This window comes from Drosophila tropicalis, unplaced genomic scaffold (genome assembly GCF_018151085.1).
Source record: "Drosophila tropicalis isolate 14030-0801.00 unplaced genomic scaffold, ASM1815108v1 contig_878, whole genome shotgun sequence".
NCBI lineage: Eukaryota > Metazoa > Arthropoda > Insecta > Diptera > Drosophilidae > Drosophila > Drosophila tropicalis.
The window spans coordinates 14,401,430-14,421,557 of record NW_027173374.1 but is presented as its reverse complement, the minus strand read 5'-3'; the positions used below and the strand labels follow the sequence as shown (position 1 = coordinate 14,421,557).

The 20,128-nt window shown below is 37.4% G+C and overlaps 4 protein-coding genes across 7 annotated transcripts; 3 read left to right on the top strand and 1 right to left on the bottom strand.

Moving 5' to 3' along the window:
* The first annotated feature begins 81 nt into the window (after positions 1-81).
* Skp2 (S-phase kinase-associated protein 2) lies at positions 82-2,823 on the top strand. The gene is made up of 5 exons (XM_068300945.1): positions 82-222; positions 455-1,421; positions 1,479-1,881; positions 1,953-2,112; positions 2,177-2,823. Exons 1-5 carry the CDS (start codon positions 164-166, stop codon positions 2,361-2,363), a joined length of 1,776 nt encoding a protein of 591 aa, XP_068157046.1. The 5' UTR covers positions 82-163; the 3' UTR covers positions 2,364-2,823.
* LOC137585245 (uncharacterized) lies at positions 2,427-2,850 on the bottom strand. The gene has a single exon (XM_068300946.1). It carries the CDS (start codon positions 2,816-2,818, stop codon positions 2,519-2,521), a length of 300 nt encoding a protein of 99 aa, XP_068157047.1. The 5' UTR covers positions 2,819-2,850; the 3' UTR covers positions 2,427-2,518.
* A 573-nt stretch (positions 2,851-3,423) lies between these two features.
* On the top strand, positions 3,424-7,182 carry Tsp97E (Tetraspanin 97E). 2 transcript variants are annotated; one of them, XR_011033469.1, is made up of 5 exons: positions 3,424-3,587; positions 4,081-4,248; positions 4,909-5,280; positions 5,366-5,954; positions 6,064-7,182. XR_011033469.1 is itself a non-coding variant. In XM_068299452.1 (4 exons), the coding sequence occupies exons 1-4, from the start codon at positions 3,528-3,530 to the stop codon at positions 6,157-6,159; spliced, it is 696 nt and encodes a 231-aa protein (XP_068155553.1). In that variant the 5' UTR covers positions 3,424-3,527; the 3' UTR covers positions 6,160-7,182. The 2 variants fall into 2 exon arrangements, 1 of the variants encoding a protein (XP_068155553.1); XM_068299452.1 differs by lacking the exon at positions 5,366-5,954.
* A 2,882-nt stretch (positions 7,183-10,064) lies between these two features.
* LOC137584357 (uridine phosphorylase 1) lies at positions 10,065-19,856 on the top strand. 3 transcript variants are annotated; one of them, XM_068299710.1, is made up of 5 exons: positions 10,065-10,407; positions 12,184-12,252; positions 17,816-17,939; positions 18,213-18,560; positions 18,626-19,856. In XM_068299710.1, exons 2-5 carry the CDS (start codon positions 12,200-12,202, stop codon positions 19,139-19,141), a joined length of 1,041 nt encoding a protein of 346 aa, XP_068155811.1. In that variant the 5' UTR covers positions 10,065-10,407; positions 12,184-12,199; the 3' UTR covers positions 19,142-19,856. The 3 variants fall into 3 exon arrangements, with proteins under 3 accessions (XP_068155811.1, XP_068155812.1, XP_068155810.1); XM_068299711.1 differs by having other exon boundaries at positions 10,132-10,147; XM_068299709.1 differs by lacking the exons at positions 10,065-10,407; positions 12,184-12,252 and adding an exon at positions 16,253-16,565.
* Positions 19,857-20,128: the final 272 nt, after the last annotated feature.

Below are 20,128 nucleotides of genomic sequence, written 5' to 3'. Positions count from 1 at the left end.
AATTATCGTTGTTATCGGCGTAAAGTTGTCGTTATCGACGTTTGTGTTGTTATCTAAAACTTGGTCGTGTTGCCAGACTGTTGGATATAGAATTGGTAGTGGCAACGCTATAAAAATAGCGCGAAGTTTTTTAGATTTCTTGATCCTGATTTATAGTGTAAATATGAGCACCCGCAAGCATAAAACAGCGGAAAACATTGAAAATTTGTGTCCTGTTTCCAGGTAATTAAGTTGCCTAGTTTTAATTAACATTTAAGAACGCGATTGATAAGAAACTATACATTTTCAAAGCGCTGTGACGTCACAGCCCATTAAAATATTAAACAAAATTAAAATGAGGTCAAACAATTATATTTTTGTTGAGTAAGAGCAATTGAAATGAAAGGTGCTTGACCCATGGACATAACGCTAGTGTGCACTTTTTAATTAATGTTAATTTTTGCCCCGCCAACAGAAAACGCTCAACAAGTAAGAGCGCCACAATTGCGGGTCTCTCCAGCTCCAGTTCAAAGACTGCGGTGGCGTCGTACTACGAACACGCATCTTCCCCCTCAGCTCTCACTTACGAGGCACTTGAAGAAATGGGCATAGGCATGCTAGACTCTGAGGAGAGTAGCTCATCGGCCATTGCTTTGGCGGTAAGTGCAAGTGCAACTAGTGACGAGAATTCCAACGAGACTACGCCTCATGCCAATGCACCGCGTATGGCCCACCAGCAGGCGCAGCGTATCAATCTGGCCCTCGGTTCCAACACGGCAAACGTTACACTGGAGGACAGTAGTTGTGATAGCCACAACGCAACTGTAGTGGAACTCCATCCTGAAGATGCTACATCACAAGCCAAGATGACTGTTCTAGCGTCCGAGATCAGCAGCAATTCCAATTCCCCTAGTAAACGGACTCGTAATCCCTTGGCCACAGTTACAACTAACAGTCAAACTGATTCTCCCAACAAACGTACTCGCAATCCTTTAATTACGGTCACTGGCAATAATCCGACGGCTTCTCCAATTCTTAATTTGCTGCCCTCAACTAGCAAGCAAGCTTTGTTGCGCCAGCAAAAGAAGCATATACCACCGACCACTGCTCCTCTGCCGGTCGCTCCGACATCCTTGCAAAAGAATCTGCTAAGAACAGGAGGGAACTTTTTTGTCTATCGCACTCCCTTAGTGAGTGCCCACATTATCAGCGGCATAAACTATTTTGACAAGTTGTCGGATGAGATTTTGTTGGGCATCTTCAAATGGTTGCCTAAAAAGACCCTACTGCGCATGGCTACCGTGTGCCGACGATTCAATCGCTGTGCCCGTGACGAAACGCTATGGACACGTTTAGATCTTGGACTGCGTACCTTATGTCCTACAGCCCTTGAACAGATAGTTTTACGTGGTATACTAGTACTTCGCCTGGCTCAAGCTGAGGTAAGTTTAGAAACTCTCAAAAAGCTTAACATTTTCAATATACTTTATTTTTAACAGATTCAGGATCCCGCATTTGCACCATCTTCCTCGATTGACTTTCAGTCTCGTCTACAGTATTTGGATTTAAGTTTGGCTTCCATATCTCAAATCTCATTGCAAACACTACTGGCACATTGCCGACAGCTGAAGAAACTGAGTTTGGAACATGCTGAACTAAATGATGAAATCTGCCTGGAGATTTCGAAAAACAAATCACTTGAGACTATAAATCTATCCATGTCCAGTGGTCTCACCGCCAACAGTGTGCGAATTATGATGGAATCTTTGACTAATTTGAGTAGTTTGAACATTTCTTGGACCGATCTAAGTGCCGATGCGGTTACTGCTCTGGTTGCTAATATTTCGTCAAATGTAATCCGCCTTAATGTGGCAGGTTGCCGACGCGTCCTTTTTGACTCACGTGAGCATCCGACTTTGAAAGACTATTTAAACTTAACGGATTAATTTTTAACCATTTCGCATTCGTTTCAGACGTGGTCACGTTGCAGAAACGCTGTCCACAACTGTTGGAACTGGACTTATCTGATTGCAACAGTCTTACACCAACATCTATAGCTTCCATTATGAAATTTAACATGCTGGAGTACTTGTCCCTCTCCCGTTGTTACCTTATTCCTGCCACAACATTTATGTAAGTTCTCACATTTAAAAAAAGTATCATTTTGCTAACAGTTTTCTTCTGTCATGTCTTCTAGCGAATTGAAGGGAATGCCCTCACTCAATTATTTGGATATATTCGGTATGCTTTCTGACGCCGCAATGGAGGTGCTGGAGAAACAAATGCCCAAAATGGGCATCAACAAATTCATACACAGTTCGGTGGCCCGACCAACAGTGGGAACACGTCGCACTTCCATTTGGGGACTTCGCACCCGCGATTGATTCCCCTAACCCACATTTATCTGTTTTTCTATATCGTTCACAACGTACATTTAGTTGTCTAAATTTCATTGGTTAAGTTCTTCGGAGTTCTTTATATTTTTTTTTTTTCAAATTTAATGACTATTAAAAATGTCATCACTCATTGAACAATTTGTTTATTCATCTTCCACCTCGCTTATGGGCTCTGCGGGCTCCTCCCAATTCCAACTCTCCCAGTTGACGCATTCCTTTACGCTATCCAAATAGCCCATCTCACTGGGGCATTTAATTCTGGTGGCAGCCTCGTTGAGGACCTCGCACTTCCAGTACGATGTGGGATCCCAATTGTCCCGGAAGACTCCAATATCCAATTCCTCTTGCGTTTTGCAGCCCGGTTGTCCATCCTTATCGTAGGCATGGACCAAATTGCAGGCTACAACCGGGATCACAAAACAGAGAGCGATTTGCAGTTTCATTTTCACCACTTGAGTAGTTGTTTGTGTATGAAAACTCCTCAGTCTTTTATAGTCAGCATGGGCCTGATATTGTACGCAGTAATACCAGAAAATGCTTTCAGTAATTGGCAATAATGTAAACAAGAGCAAAGATAACTGGAGTTGCAACAAATTTTTGGTAGACTTTTGCAAAAACCTTTACAACAAATGCGTCAAAGTAATTTTCCAGTTAATTGAAGTCCATCAAATAAATAAATAAATAAAGGGAAGACTTTTTGCTTGCCAAGATGTTTACGTTTTTATGAAACAGACATTTTACATTTTGATAAGGCTACAGCAGTATTCGTACAATTATTCTTGTGAAAGAAAGAAACAAGCGGGTATGCCGGTCGACTTGATTTTGTTAGTAAGCTTTTCAACCGTTGGTACATGGTAATAGCACGTTTAAACTGCTTTAAGACAAATTGATTTTGTGGAATACAAGATACTATGTATAGTATTATTCTTAACTTGCGTTGATAAGTGCATGTGATAACGTTGGCGCCAAGTTAATTGTTTTAAAACTATCGATATGTTGTTATCGACTTAGCTCCAGCTCTTTGCAGTACTGTCATTTATATCCCGTGTTGAGCAACGCCAAGAGGATTAAAGAAAGACGGAACGCTGCTGCTGAAAAATAAGTAGATACTTAATTTAAACTTGGAAAAGTATCAAATAAAAAAACAGAAATATGTGTGGAAATTTTAATTGCTCAAAAAACGCGCTAATAGCGCTCAATATTCTATACGTGGTAAGTTAATTCAATTAAACAAATACAAACAACAACAACAACCAGGAAGAGGAAGGGAATTTCAAAACACACAAATAACAACAATACCTCCATGGATGTTGTTAAAATCCCGACTGGGGGGATAAAATATCTAAATAAAATATGTATGTACATACATACCTATATAAATCTACGTTTAAAACTTATCTAATCGAGTTGTAAATCTGTTTTTTAACATGACTTAATGGCCACTTGTAATAAAGCAAAGCCCTTTCGCTACACCCATGATAAACAATACGAAAATATGGATAATTGCAAAACAGTTTATTTTGTTTGCATATTGATTTTTGGGTACAGGTGCCAGTGATTAGATACCATGTGCGCTGGTATCGACTTATGGTAGCAAGTGGTGTCCTTCCAGTATTTTTTTGTGTAAAGAAATTGTATCTATACATGTCTGTACTCATCATCCTTTTTCTGTTTCTGCTTCTTCCACGCATTCTTTTTCTTGCAGATGATTGGCTTCTTGCTGATTGGCGTAGGTGTCTATGCTCGGGCTGCCTCTATTGTCACCAACCTACCCATTGTGGGTGGAATCCTCGCCTGCGGTGTGATACTCATCTGCATCTCAATGCTGGGCCTTGCTGGCGCTGTCAAGCATCATCAAGTGATGCTCTTCTTCGTATCCTTTTTAAAACAACGTCGTAAAAACCTTTTCATATGGAAATTTTTATACTTTGTCTAGCTATGGTTAGCTATGTATGCACATATTTATGCCAGTTAGTCAGTCAGTCAGTCTGTGAAGCAGCTGAAGGTCGCGACATGTCGAATTGTTGTCTAAGTACACATACTTCCGCAGATTTTGTATGAATAATAGAGGAAGAAAGAACTTGGGGAGAAAGCAACCCCATAATGACTCAAATTATGACCATGCCCGACTTTTGTTTTTCTTTAGCACAGACTAGTTTACATACGTATGTATGTATGTATCGCTGCCGTCAGTAAAAGCTATCTATAAACATTGACCTGATCTATTAACAACATTTTGTATGTACATTGTAAGTTGATAGCAAATGTTTATTATAGAAACGCGATTTTAGGAAGCAAAGTAGAAGCATTCATCAATATTTAAGTATTTCATACATTAATTTCTCTTTGGATGTCGTAGTATATAAAAAGAAAAGACTGGTAGCCTTAAAGAAATCGAAATGTGTCAACAACAAAGGGGAATGGCCATTTAACATTGGTCTTCTTCTGCATACAAGCAATAATACTTTTTATATTTCGAGCCATTAGTATTCAATGTATTAACCTGGTTTTGCTTTAACTTTTAGATATACAGTATATGATAATACTATTCATGTTGTTCCTCATCCAGTTTTCTATTGCCAGCTCTTGTCTGGCTGTCAATTCTGAGCAGCAGCAGCAATTTGCCGAACAGGGATGGAAGACAGTTCCACCAGTGCTACGCAAACAGGTCCAGGATAGTTTCCTTTGCTGCGGTTTCAATGCCACCAGCAGCACTGCCACCAACTCTGTTGCTGGCGTTCATATGACAGATGAGCCCTCGTGTGAATTGATTAATCAGGAATGCTGCGCTGACTCTTCGGATTCGCTGTGCCAATGTCAGCCATGTGGCCCACTATTGGAGGATAAGATCAACTATGCTTTCAAGTTATGCGGTGGTTTGGGCATTTTCTTTAGCTTTACTGAGGTAGGTGACAACACAATAACTAGCTGTGTGCACTCTAATCCTAATGAATCTGACTATTATTATTATTAACACATGCTGCATTCAGTTCGTTGGTGTTTGGTTAACAGTGCGCTATCGCAATCAGAAGGATCCGCGAGGCTTGCCAAGCGCTTTCCTATAAATTCTCCCACATAACTAATCAAACTAATCCCAGACACAATAGCAAAAAGAAAAAAAAGTATGCATACCTACACGTATATACATACATATGTGTGTTTGTGTCTCTACAAAAAAACAAAGAAAGTTTATGTCAATGTGTAAATTTCACTTTTCATACAATAATTGTGGGTCTTGGACTTGATGGAACTTGGGTCTATAATACATATTATACGAGCATCTCTATATTTTTACCATCTATATATACATATATATACACGTATATATAATCCACACCTAATGTGTGTGTTAGTTCATAAATATAAATTATATACATATACAACTTTAGACATATATACATACCAATATATATATACGTATACATAGAGCTATGTGTTTATTCATTTAAACAAACCAAAAAACGCAAGCAATCAACTTATGTAACTCAACTCTCTCTAAAACTAACACTTAAATTCTCTGCAAATGCCTTCAATTTAACTAACTAAGCGCCTGATTAGTTTGGTTAGCCTAGCAACTGGGTAAGATGTCAACTAATTTTATATTTTATTAGTTAAGTAACAAAATATTTTTAATTCTAACAACTTACTGTTTCCAATGATTTCTATTAACTTTAAATATTTCCACCAGGTTCTTGCTGTATTTCTGGCGCGGCGCTATCGCAATCAACATGATCCTTACCATCTGGCTCCTCGTGCCGTCTTTCCACACAATTATCTATACTAAAAGCACCTGGCATCGCAGGATACTGTGTTGTTTTAGTCAAGGGACGGAAGGCTGAATTGTAATTCTAATTTTTAAAGAAATTTTCCTAGCAAAAAGCAGGAAACCGAGTAACCCAGGGCAGGGAGGTTTAAAGGAAACCACACATTGTGCTCAAATGCAGCTGCTAGTTTTTAAAATTTTTTAAATATATGTTTTAACTATTAATCTATTGTTAATTGTTTACAGAGATTTAAGTTCCCCAATTGAGATTATATTTTATTGTCTTATATATTGTTTTTGTGCTGTAATCTAGATTAACCACATTTTTGGTCTAATTTAGGTATTAGCTTATAAAATAGTTTTTTTTTTGTCTATCTTAGTTCATGCAACTCGCAACAATCATGCAACAGCTCAAAAAACTATTGTACCACAAGAAAGCATAAACATTTCAAAACCTGATCTTAAAGTAGAGCAACTCTAAGGAAACAAAGTCAGAACAACTCTAGCAACTAACGTAAACTAGTAACGTAAACTACATACATACATATATATAATCGCATTAACTAAACTAAATGGTACATATTATAATACTCTAAATGTTAGTTGTGTGTTAAACATTGAACTTAGCACTAGAAACAAAAAAAAAAAAAAAAAAAAACACAAAATTGAATTGAAAACCCCAAAATAGTAAAGAAACAACATAAATACAAATCTATACACATAAATACATATATATATACTCCTCGTACATACATGAGAATGAAAAAAGAGAGAAAAACTCCCAATCACCTGCTTTGTTTTCATATAATTTTCAATTTTCCATTTACCAATTAACTAACTTTCTCCGCTGCTATTACTATTCTTCGACTCACGCCAACCATCAAACCATCCGCAACTCGTCAGTTGAAGTGAAGACACACAGAACAACAAACAACAACAAAAACACATCACCCGACAATAGTTTTTTGTTTTTACCTTAAGTTTCGTTTCAAAATTTCCTTTTTCCAGACTATATAAATAAACCATTAGATAATATTCTCTGTATTCTGTGCTGTGATTGAAGTAAATATGATCTTGAAAAACAAAAGAAAACAAAAAACCTAAATGCAAAAGTTTCGAGTTTCATTTAAGGCCATTTCCTCAACGGGCGCATTTAATGAAGGAAACTCTAGTTGGTTACGTCTGGCAGCTTAGACCATTAGCATAAAGTTTCCGCTTACGAAAAATGGATGGCGCATGACTTATGACTATGTCCTGGCTTGGATGCTCTCGAGCTTCCACAGAAAGGGGTACAGTCGGTCTGCACAGTGGTTATTAATGATTTTATCTAAATTAACGATTTAAAATGAAATTTAATCCTTTTCGAATAGATAATTAATGTTGTCCCTCATAGTGTAAATAATCGTTTTATGTATTTCTCCTCATTTTTGTATTGTAGACTCTTTCGCCATGAAAGGCCCACAGTGGCTATCATGCTGGAGCACCATAAGCATGATAAACCAAAAGAAGATTAACGCTCGCACTTTGTTTGACGCCTCCCTCTGGGGGAATTCGGGCATCTGGCTATGTTACCTTGCTTATGCCAAAATTTGTGAGTTGGGCAGGCTAAGAGAAGAACTTTGCACTCAAACCGAAACATTTGGGTATTTGGGCCAAGTTCAACGTACTGCGGGTATTACAAAAATTGTTGCACGCTCTCATTTTCCGCAGAGACGACGAGAGATAGAGTGAAAAATCGAGTGAGAGACAGAAGAGAGGAGAGAGAGAGTGTGGTTGAGAGAAACATTTGATTATATAACAAATGGGTGGGAGGCAAGGATGGGGGACGGCGGCCTACCATTTCCGCTTTTGCGTGCTGGTATGTGGGCGTGGTGGTTATGTTGCCAACCCAAATGGTGGCCCACCATAAACTCGGTGGTTCGATTTAAGCGTATACGGTCAATGGCAACAACGAGAGCGCCTTAGGTTGGCGACATTTCCATATATCCATGTGCATTTGAAATGAATTGTCATGCAAATGAAAAGGACATTGTATTCACTTTCTCTCTCTGTCTCTCTCTCTGCGTGTATGTATCCTTTGAAGTGCCCAGTTTCTTAAATAAATAATGCCCTCTATTGACACACATGCGGCATTCAAGTGTCGTATGCTTTAATAACATAACAAATGTCATGTCCTTGACTAGGCTCAAGTTCCTTTTACGATATATTTCGTGCCCAGTGATACAACTTTGCCTGTTGAACGCCTCCACTAGGAGATTCTTACATACAAATTGTTGAAATATTAATAAAAAAACGAGGCCCATTAGAACTTGTTTAGGAATGTCTGCACTGGGTGACAGTAGCTCGACTTTCTCTGCCTCCATGTCTCTCTCTTTCACTGACGTACAAACATATATCACACATCAGCAGGAAGCAGTTAAATCAATCGTCTATTGACGTGATGATAAGACTGGGAATTTGTGTGCTTTGAAATGGAAATTTTATACTTTAAAGATCGTTGCTACTAAAATTGAAACCCTTCCTAGCTACTTCCACTCTTTTAGTCTCTCTGACACTTGTCGCAAATTAAGCCAACCAGTGTATAGTTAATTGGTATTTACTGTACCATGACAGTGTCACATCTACTACTACTTCTACTATACGGATAGATACATATGTACATACATATATTAGACTTTGCTTTACTGTCCAGATTCCAGCCAAGCGTGGCGCGTGTGTGCGGAAAATGAAAGCTTAGAAATTAAGCAATAAACACAGGAAAAACGTTGTACTAAAGTAGAAAATATTTGAATGTCAATGTCAAATTAAAGTCACACACACAGACATTATTGATTACAGTTAATTAAGTCTAAATGACAGATTCTGAGCTCATCTAAATGGTTCTGTAAGGCGAGATAAAATACAAGTGAACCATTTCTCGGTCGGTCGGTGTCTGTGATGATCAAGATTTACTGTCCATGGAAGCAATTAACGCCTTGGCATTGAACATTTACTTAAGGGCCTACGATACATAATTGGAAATAGTTGGCATTGAATGAAATTATAAACAAAAGTTGAAAATATTTCTAAAACTCATCAACAAATAAGATTTTCAGAAAGTTCTTTAGCTCAGCAGACTTTTGAGGTTTCTTGTTAGCTGCCCAAAAACCATTTTGACTTGTGTGGGTAATAAAACACTTTAGCCATTTTAATTAGCAGCATAAAAAAGTATGTATAAACATTTCTTTTTTATGACCTATCAAGCATAAGGGGTTGAGAGAAATGTTTATATCATTTGTATATGAATGTATGTATGTTTGATGCACAGGGCGTATGCGTAACTTTGGTCGACATGACGCATACGCCACAGGTGCCGACTTTAAATTAAGGGATGGGTCATTTGAAAATCTTCACAGTGATAATTCAATTTAGCTAAGCTCCAAAATACGCATTAAACGTTAAAGCACGGTAAGCAGCATTAATGGTCGGTGTCATGTCCTGTCCCGCTGCATGTCCTTTAATTAAGAAACAAGAAGCATTGCCACAAGGACGAAACGTATTTGAGTGATTTGCTGTGCGCAGCAGCTGTTGCTTAACCCCTGCCCCACCCCAATCACGCCCCTTTTGCTAGAGCCTTTACATTTGAGTGAAAACTTTTCTATTGCCTTTTATTTATTTCTTTTTTCATTTAAAATGTTTTTTCCATTCCCCTTCCGTTTTTCGGGCAGCATAATTAAATATATGGCGTGTATGTATTTGGCTTTTGCTAGGCAATTTAAACAATTCGCTGAGTCAGTTGGCAAATTGTTTGCTTTTTGAGTGAATTTCCTGTGGAAAGTTGACTCAAATATGCCGAGAGTAACAGCAGCAGCAGCTGCTGCTGGCAGAGGCCACACACAATACAGTTCACTGTTGGGACTCCTCTTCGTCAGTTAGTCATTCAGTTGGTGTTGAACCACGCGCAGCTCTGGTAGACATAGCACTTAAGCTCTCCTGTGTGTGTATATAACTTTCGCGCCATTACAACAGAGTAAGAGAGACAGAGAGAGAGAGAGAGAGAGAGATAGTTACTTTTCGATTCACGTGCCAGTCATACCCGTAGATAAACAAACAAACATTCAAACTATATAACGTGATAACGCAACAAAAAGACAAACACCAACAACAACCACAAAAGTAAAAACCAATAAAGAACCTTGTGGAATTCTTTCACTTTTGTGCTGGTCCAATAACATATCAGTTGCAGTTACCCCCAATCCTTCCATCCCATCTACAACTTCAACTTTTTACGTAAGTCCTAGCAAATGGTTACCCTCGACGGGTTTTCTATTACAATTCTTGTTGTTTTGATTAACCTTTTATATTCGGACAGAAAATCAATATAAATGTCTGAGTTTTCTTAGATATGCTGCCGCAGGATACACATTCGTCTGATGTTTCCTCCGTCCAAAGAAATGTCGTTGTAATTGAAAAACTTGATTTGATAGTGTGTTGAAACTGCATAATCTTCATCACCATCATCAACTGTATTCACCATTTCCACAGCCGTTCCTCTAATGGCTGCTAATTGAATCGGTTCATCAAACGCCTTCAAGGCTAGAGTTCTTTTAATGGGTCAGCCTACAGATGTATGCAAAACAAGATGTAGACCAAACAGCCAAGCCTTTGTGTAGGATAAAAAATGCAAAATAGAAGCATGTAGCTTATGATTGGATCAAAGGACCTCTAAAAGAATTGTGTGGAATTTAATCTCAATGGTCGTAAACGATAGGCGAGTCCTTATTGCCCCACAATATGAGCCAACAAGAGTCCTTTAAAGACAAGTAAAGAATTAATCAAAATTTAAAATAGAGGCTTATATGAAATTTTTGTAACTACATTTTCAAACACTCTAAAGTCATGGTAACAGAAGTCAAGGCAAGGATATATGACAAAAATGAAGTTTATTTATATGGAAAAGCTTTCTTAGGATCTGTATATCTGAATTATGAAGACAAAAACATAACGTAACTTAAATTGACTAGCAACTAAGTAATTCTTTCGTGATTTATAGAGACATTTGTTTCTGCAATTACAAGTTAATCTCCCTTAAGGAATCGGAAAACAGTTTTCTTTTTTAAATTTTTAATCTTGCTCTAAATATTTTCTTTTTGGAGACAAAAACATTTTAATTTGGCAACATTTATAATAAGCTCCTGAGCAAATATTTTGATAAAAGAAAAAGTAAACAAACTTTGTGTCCCTTAGGCTAGTCCATTCTGTGGTGAACTTTTAGCGGCCTTTCTGTGCGAGCTGGCTTTTTTGACCAAGCCTTGAACTTTGGCCATAAAAAAACAAGGAAATGAGAAAACGATGAAAAACCAAAAAAAAAGTTAGACACTGAAAAGCACTTGATAGAAGCATAGCATATCTTTTGGCGCATTGTCGTGGGACGTGTTCTATTTATTCCGCACAAAAAACATTCAAAAATAGCACAAAATGCCAGCGGATAAGCCGCTAAATAAATCAGAACTGCATTTTTGGTCTTTATGCTAGCGTTTCAAGGACTCGTGTCCTGTCTGTTTGCTGTTTCACACTTGACCCACCCTGGAGCAAACCTACATACGCACACACACTTATGTATACACCCACCATGGCGCATTGATGGCGAGCACGTGACGTTTGCCGTCGCTTTTTTAATTAGAATCTGTCAAAACGCTTTGTGAGCATTTCGTTGAGTTTCCATCCATTCACCTTTCTTTGCCGTTCTCATCCAAAACAAAACTCATTCCATTTTCCACCTCTGCGTTGCGGACCTCCCTTCCCAAGCCCCCTTATGGTCTATGTCAGGCACCTCCTGTGCCAAGTGTGTGCCTGGCATTTAAATGTACTTAGTGGGTTCTGAAAATAGGCTTTACATTTAAAACGTGCTGGCAATTTTCACATCAGAATTTTCGTCTATTTTCGATACCGAGTATTTGATGACAAATAGAAGGTTATATTCAATTTTAGCACATCATGGATTTTCAGCTTTTCAATTTGAATTCATTGAAATTCAGTCAAGTTTCCTTTTTCCTGTATTTTCAGAGCCCACCCCAAGAAAATGTCGCTGCTAACTGGTAATAGTCATTCCCTGTCTGAGGAGGAAATCGATGAGTAAGTCCAACGAATATTTTAAAACCCAATTTGAACTTCATTTTAACTCTTAAGAAGAACAACAGAAACAATATGGTTTTCAAAGTATATTTCAACTGAAGAAGACCGTAAACTTTAAGCAAACTTTTAGTCAGCTGCAAAAGTAATTAAAACTTTTGCCTAAGGCTAAAAAAGGGCTCTTATAGAAATTAGATATTCTCCTAATATATAGACAAGAATAACTGAAGCATGTGCATATTAATCTTATCCTTTGCTACTTAAATTCAACTATCTCTTTACTAATTTTGAGTTTACAATTGCGTTTGTTGATGCCACATAATCTAATAATAACCACAAATAACACAAATTGGCTATAATTAATTGGCCCAATTGAGGCCGATGTCAAGGACGTATTGCGTATGCATCTATAATTAAATTTTGCCACCCAGAACGGGCCACTCTAATACTCTTTAGCTTTCGCTTTTTTAGGCATCGAATAACAAAAGCCATTGCTCATACGCAGTGTGAGCAACAGTAGCGATGAGTATGACAATATTGGCAACAGACAAACTACGAAATGAAAACAATAAAGACCCAATTATCGATTGAGGAATATAAACATATATATTTATATATTGTATTATTTTGCATTTCACTCACGTATTTGTGGCCTGGTTCCCAGACTTGTTATACCCTTTCATAAGAGTTCAGTTAATATAATAGCCAAGTTGGATATAAATCTCATAATTCAGTGTATAAAATCGTTGTTAGGCTTAGTCCTTGTGCTTTTTTTATGCTGTTTGTTACTCAATTTCGCTGAAGTCATGCGTGAGTAATGCAATTTGGGATGAATCCGATTACGTTGTGTGGTGACACCAACCAGGGACCTGACTTTTGCTTTCTTTTCAAAGTACTTCGTCTCGTCCTCTTCATTTGCATTTCTCATTTTGCTTTAGCTGCACTTGCGCTGCGTCTGGTTAGAGATGAAATGTCCTTCAAGTGGCTTTCATAATCAAAAGCAATTAACAAAGAGAGTAAAGAAAATATAATTATTATTTTCCTTTTTGCACTTGTTTACCTTATGCAAAGGCTTTAGTTGATAGGGTGGCGGAAAATCTTCTACATCATTCAGAAGGAAAACCTTTAAGTACGTTTGATTTATGATTCGCATCAAGCAAAATGAAACGTGTAAAGAAAAAACACATGACAAATGTCTCAGCTCAGTGGGCCGACAAAGACTTAAGAAAGACTCAGGTTGTTGTTGGTGTTGTTGATTTTTTTATGCTCTTATCATTCTGCTCGCTCGAGCAAGGCCAAGAAAGAAATTGCTTTTCTTGCACTTAAGTGGATTTCCACACAGAGGGCACACGGCATGCTCGACTTAAAGTGCATATCAACAGTTCCAAACAATGGGCCGTATCGTCCATTAGTGTCTAAGTTCACCCAACTGAAGAGTCATCACAAGTGCCAAAAAGGGGCGTGGCATTGACATTTGTTGCTGCCATTGACAGTTGTCTGCTATAGAAACTTACATTTACTTATTGTTAGTTAAGCGTTTTCCCATTTCTAATAATATCAATATAAATCTCATGTGTTAAATAAATTAAAAGCATTTTTGGCGTATATGCTGTATAAATATTACATTATGGACTTGTCTTTGGCATCTTAGATAATAAAAACCCCAACAACCTTTGCCCTACACAGGCTTTATTTGATTTTACTTTGATATTTCGTTTAGCTTTTGTTCATTTACGTAAAATTGTAGTTTGTTTGGCATTCAATGAACTGAGCAAACGATAATTACAAAGAGTTGGCCAAGTTAATTACGAATAGCTGCTTAATTCAAGTGCTTTTGGTTGGCTTATAAAGGCGACCTCAAAAAATCATTGCTTTACATAGCTCAGCCAGCTGTGTCACGTAGTTGCATACATAAAGTATACATACATACATATTAGAGTGGACAAAATGGGCTAATACATTTGATTCCTAAGCTATAGCATGGTGGGCCGATTGAAATTTGTTAAAATCAAACCATTATCAATTTGAGATTAATGGCAAATCCCAACATTTTTGATTGAATTGAAAAAATCTTCACGTAATTTGACAATTCTCAGACCTCTCTACCCCTCCTTTTGTATTGATATTACGTATGCGACCTGTTGTCCAGGTGTTACATTTCTATAGAAATATTTGACAATGTAATCGAGCAAGTATATTTTATTTTGCTGTTTGAAACTTACAAAGTTTCATAAATCCTTTTTTGTTAGCTAGTTTTGCCCACAATGAATGTCCACTCTAATGTGTGTATGTTTGTATATGTGTGGCTAGATAGCTCTCAGTGAGGGACAGAGAGCGAAATAATGTATTATTATTTACCCGTCGCTATTCCCATTCAGCGGTAGCAGCACAGACAAAGTCGAGCCCCTTTTTGTTTCAGTTGTTTGTGCTTTTGCGCTCTTTGCCAGTTTTTTTTCTTTTTACTTCTTCTGCTTCTTCATTTCTGTATATACACCCTATACATGTACATATATATATGTATGTATGTATACATTTGTAGGTGCCCACTCATTGTATATATTGTGTTCTTCTTTTGATTGTCTTTCGCTAACGTGTTTTTAGATTTGATGACTTGGCCAAAGAAAATAAACGCAAGCCTATGACGCAGACCTGACGCAAAGAGAGGCCTCTTTTGGCCCCTGTCAGTTGCAGTGAAAATTCCTGACCATGTTTAAAAAAGATTTACCAATCATCTTAAATCATTGAGGAATGACTAAGTCTATCATACAGGGTGGCCTCTTCTTTCGTCACATAGAATTGAATGAAAATTTCGAACCGCTTTTAATTTAAATTTTAAGAGTTATGTAATAATTAATTTTTATGATTTTGCACAAATCTTTTATCGTGTTATGCAAATGATCTTGAACTCGAATTGTTTCTATTTCTCCATTTTTGCCAAATATCAGAGTTGAAAAATGCAAAAATAAACGAAACGAAAGAAATGAACACCAACAAAAATTCAAATAACCTGTTCGAAATACGCCTCACAAATATTCCACTAATGATTTGCATATTTCATGAATAAAGCCAACCGGACCGGCAATTAGAGCAGCTGTTTCTTGTACATATTCGGAACACCCTGTGACAACAACAATAATAATAATAATTGAATATTTCTGTGTGCATTGCAAGAGCAATAAAGCTGAGCTTGTGCCTTGTGAATTACGCAAAATTGTTATGCTGCGCAATCCAGTTGAAAGTGCAACTGTAATAAATTGCACTTGACTGGCAAAAGTAAATCTAATCAGTTTGATTAATGGCCGAGGGGATGGCGGAGAGGTGGCGAGGAGTTAGGCAGGGGTTCGCATCTGGACCTATGACCTTGTAACATAAGACACGATTTTGATTACATCATTTTAATGTGCAATTTATTTTGAATTTTACATCGAGAGGGCGGTTTCTTTTCATACAAATATGTACATATATGTAAAAATTTAAATAAACTGCGTAGCACAGTGCCATTTGAACTTCCGTTATGTTATCAGTTAAACAAAGTCTCTGTCTAAAGAAATAGAAATACATTTAGAAATATGTATAAAGACATATATATACATATTTTTATATACAATGTAAATAAAATGAACAACTCTGCCCTAATGTCCCAATGGATAACATGGCTATTTGCAGTCCCAAGTTTGGTACCGACATTGCAAATATTGTAGGAGAAAATTTAAAACTAACTTGTTCTGCCTACATACTAAAAGATTCTAGATACCAAATTTAATGGCTCTAGTTCTCATAATCTCTGAGATCTAGCTGTTCACACGGACGGACATCTCTCAGAACTCCTAAATATCTTTAAATATGTATAGAAATATTTGTAGTTTCGTTTGGTAGTTGATGGGCCGCGAATTTGTTTAGGCACCCTGTATAGCAATTCCTGTTAACAGCGGTGGATGTTAAACTGTTAGACGCCGGAGGAGACAGCCTATATAAGAGCCGGCCAAACGTACAGAAATTTTTTAGTTTCGCTCGGAACGTTGACGTGTACAAATCGTTTTAGTTGTTGTTTTGTTTGTTTGTTTCTTGTGTGTGCCGCATTGGAGAGATTTGTTTTGTTTGTTGGTTCGTTAGTGAGTTCGCTCGTTCGTTCCCGTGGTGATTAGGACAAAAAGGACATATTTATTTCGAGGACATTCGCTGACATCATCCATCAAAATGCCACCTACTATAACGTCCAATGAAGCGCATGATTTTAAGGCCCATTATGACCGTGGCCATAGCTCGCCTTTGAAGGAGAATGAAGAGGAAGATGCCTATGTGCACAGGATAACGCGGTAAGGATGAAAAACCGGTTCGAGTTTGCATTCAAATTGCAGCTGTTCATCTTTCTAGGGGTTGTTGCATCTAGCCGCCTTTTTTGGCGGGCTGCCCGCAATTCGAATTCCAACTGTGAGTCATCTATATGCAATTCGGTTAGCTGAAATTCAAATCTTGTATCGCCAGGCCAAAACAAAACCTGAGATAAAAATGAATTTGCCACACTCAAGGCAAAGACAAACAGTAAATTAATCAAAAAGTGTTAGCACTTGAGCAAATATTGATGTATCTTTTTCCGGTGGGTGTGTCAGGCCACCTATCTTGCTTATGTGCTTGATGTGATAAGAAGTTATTTGACTTGGTAGAAATTCACCCGAAAAATTCAAAATCAATTTTTCATTTCTTTCCTCAAGGTTATATTTTTGTGTTCCTTTTTGTATTGTTTTGTTCACTGGTTTTTTCCTCTTTGCTTTGTTCTGACGCACTTGATAATGATTATACAATATCAGTCATTATCATGAAATCGTGGATGGGGGTCCAAATAAAAATAGTCTGATTTCAGTCAGTCATCAATTTTCATTGGGTCATTGGCCATAGAGTCGGTTTGTTCTCTTTGCATATTTGATTAGGTTGGCGAAACCCGAACCCAGAATGATGTATGATTTAGAAAACGTTCGATCATCATTACACAACATATTTGCTTCTCTTTCTCAAAACCAGCTTGAACTGGAATTATGTTTGTGAAACTGTAAGAAACTAATTTAGAAAAAACATCACTCTATACCTAGCAATCTGTTATCTTATCAGTGTAGAAAAGTCAAGCGCAAAATACATCATATGACAAGTTTCCAATGCATTTTTCATTTATTGTTTGATTTCTCTTTCCCAATATGCTTGCACAATCATTTTAGGTATTTCTCACACACTTTCCCTCCAAAAGTAATCACAATTTTCATTCAGGTAGCTCTTGACTGGCTTTAAGTTAGATTATGGCTGTAGATTCTTGTTGCCGGAATTTGCATTATCAATCGAACTTGAACTTGACATTAGAAATATAGTAAATATTATTATGAGCATGGTAAACAAAAACAAAGAGGCCCCATTAGCGCATTCCTCAGTGGTTGGAATCTAAGAATTCATTCCATAAATAATACTTTGAAATCCAAATATGTCTTCCAATTGCTTTTTCTCATTATAAGAATAAACCAATTAAAGCATTTAAAACGACTCATTAATAACTATTATTAATTATTTCTTTATCTCTTAGATACTCCGATGGCACTGTCAAATTGCGCAACTCAAATATTGAGCTAATGGATCAAGATATTCTCTATCACTTGGCGCTGGGAAGTGAGAGTCACGATTTAGTCGAAATGTTTGGAGATGTTAAGGTAATAAGATAAGAATTTGTATACTATGCGCTAAGTACAGCTACTAGTTAATCAGGTATTCAGGTATTCGCACCTAATGAATATTTGATTTTTAACTTAATTGGTCTGTTATCAGACCTAGTGGGTGAGCTCAAACCAGCGGGAACGACTTAACGTAATTACATATGTGTGCCAGATCGATCGATAAGATTATAAATGGCCTTGATAAAGAAACCCAATTCATTCAATCTATTCAAATTGACATTGAACTTTGCGTCTTGTTTGCTTTTCCAGTTTGTTTGCATGGGCGGTACACCAAAGCGAATGGAGAATTTCGCCCATTTCATTATGGAGGATATTGGCTATAAGCTACCGGCTGGCACCCAATTGCAGGATATTAGCGCGTACTCCTATCGCTACTCAATGTACAAAGTTGGCCCGGTGCTTTGTGTTAGTCATGGCATGGGCACACCCTCGGTTAGCATTCTGATGCACGAGATGATAAAGTTGATGTACCATGCCAAGTGCAAGGATCCCGTCTTCATCCGAATTGGCACTTGCGGAGGCATCGGAGTGGAAGGCGGCACTGTGATTATCACTGAGGATGCTTTGGATGGTCAACTGCGCAACTCACATGAATTTGTAAGTTGAATGTTATTTAAATGGGTGCAGCTATTAACTAGTTTCCTCTTCCACTCTCTGGGCAGACAATTCTTGGCCAAACTATTCACCGGCCGGCTAAGTTGGACAAGAAACTGGCACGTGAACTCAAATCTTTGGCCAGTGCCGATGATCCATATGACACAATCATTGGCAAGACTCTGTGCACAAATGATTTCTACGAGGGTCAGGGCCGACTGGATGGAGCCTTCTGTGAGTTCAGTGAGAACGACAAGATGGCCTATTTGGAGAAACTGCAGGAGCATGGCGTAGTCAATATCGAAATGGAGAGCACCATCTTTGCGGCACTGACCCACCACGCTGGCATTAAGGCAGCTGTTGTGTGTGTGGCTCTATTGAACCGTCTCAATGGCGACCAGGTCAACGCCCCCAAGGAAGTGATGCACGAATGGCAGCAACGTCCCCAGATTCTTGTGTCACGCTACATACGTAAGATACTGGCCCAGCATGGTCAACTGAAGTCTCTGTTTGGTCATCAGGGATCCATTAAGTCCCCCAGACGCTTCAAGCTTGTCCAACAGGAGTCTCAGGCCCATGAGTAGATCCTTTCTCACTTTTTCTGTGTTTCTCTTAAAAGTATACAAATCGGTGTTTCAACATTCCTTAGTTTAGATCATCATAAGTTCCTTAGTTATTATTTTTGAATCCTCAACCTCATTAGTTAATTTAAATCTAATACAAAATAAAGACACAAATATCTACCGTTATATTGACAAAAGTGGTTAACCAAAATAATTAGTTAAATGTATAACTAATTGTGGTCTCTTCTCGATGGAATTATGTGTAACTTATTCTCAATATAAAATAATTGTTAATTGTTATGTTGCATATATACATAAATACATACATATATAATATAAACAAAAACCAAAAAGGAAGAAAACAAAATGAAAATATATAAAATAATAATTATATAATGATTGAAACTTGAACATTTTCGCAACTTATTCTCTATTTGATTATAATTGTAATTCTAAAACATTTGTTAAATGTCAATGTTAATTAATGTTGCTAACGGTAAAGCCTAACTAACCTAAACTACAGTTACTCTTCACATTCGGATTCATTAAAAAGAAAACAAACAAATTAAACAAAAACCAAATGCTGAAAATTAAATTATATGTGACAAAACAAAAATGAAGGCACTTGACTAATAAAACATACAAGTTATATTGTAAAATGGTAAATGTATAAAAAAAACAAGAATGCGAATGGTAAAAGAATGAAATAATAACAATAAAACAAAATGTATTTCAATGGTTTTCTGTTGCTTCAGCTCGGCCTCTTCGTTATGCTGATAAATGTACAAGGTATCTAATATTCGTCGTAGTTTGAAGTCAGCTTTCTTACGTGTTTCATCTGCCAATTGGACAAGGAATTTGTCTGCTCACCCTCGCTCTACTATCAGCCCACAGATGGCGCCAAATGAGCGGCCATGGTAAATATTTACAACTTAAGAACTTGCGGCAAACGTGCTGCAAGTCCTGAGCAGTACTATCATAAAACTATATGTTGTCCATATAGTATAA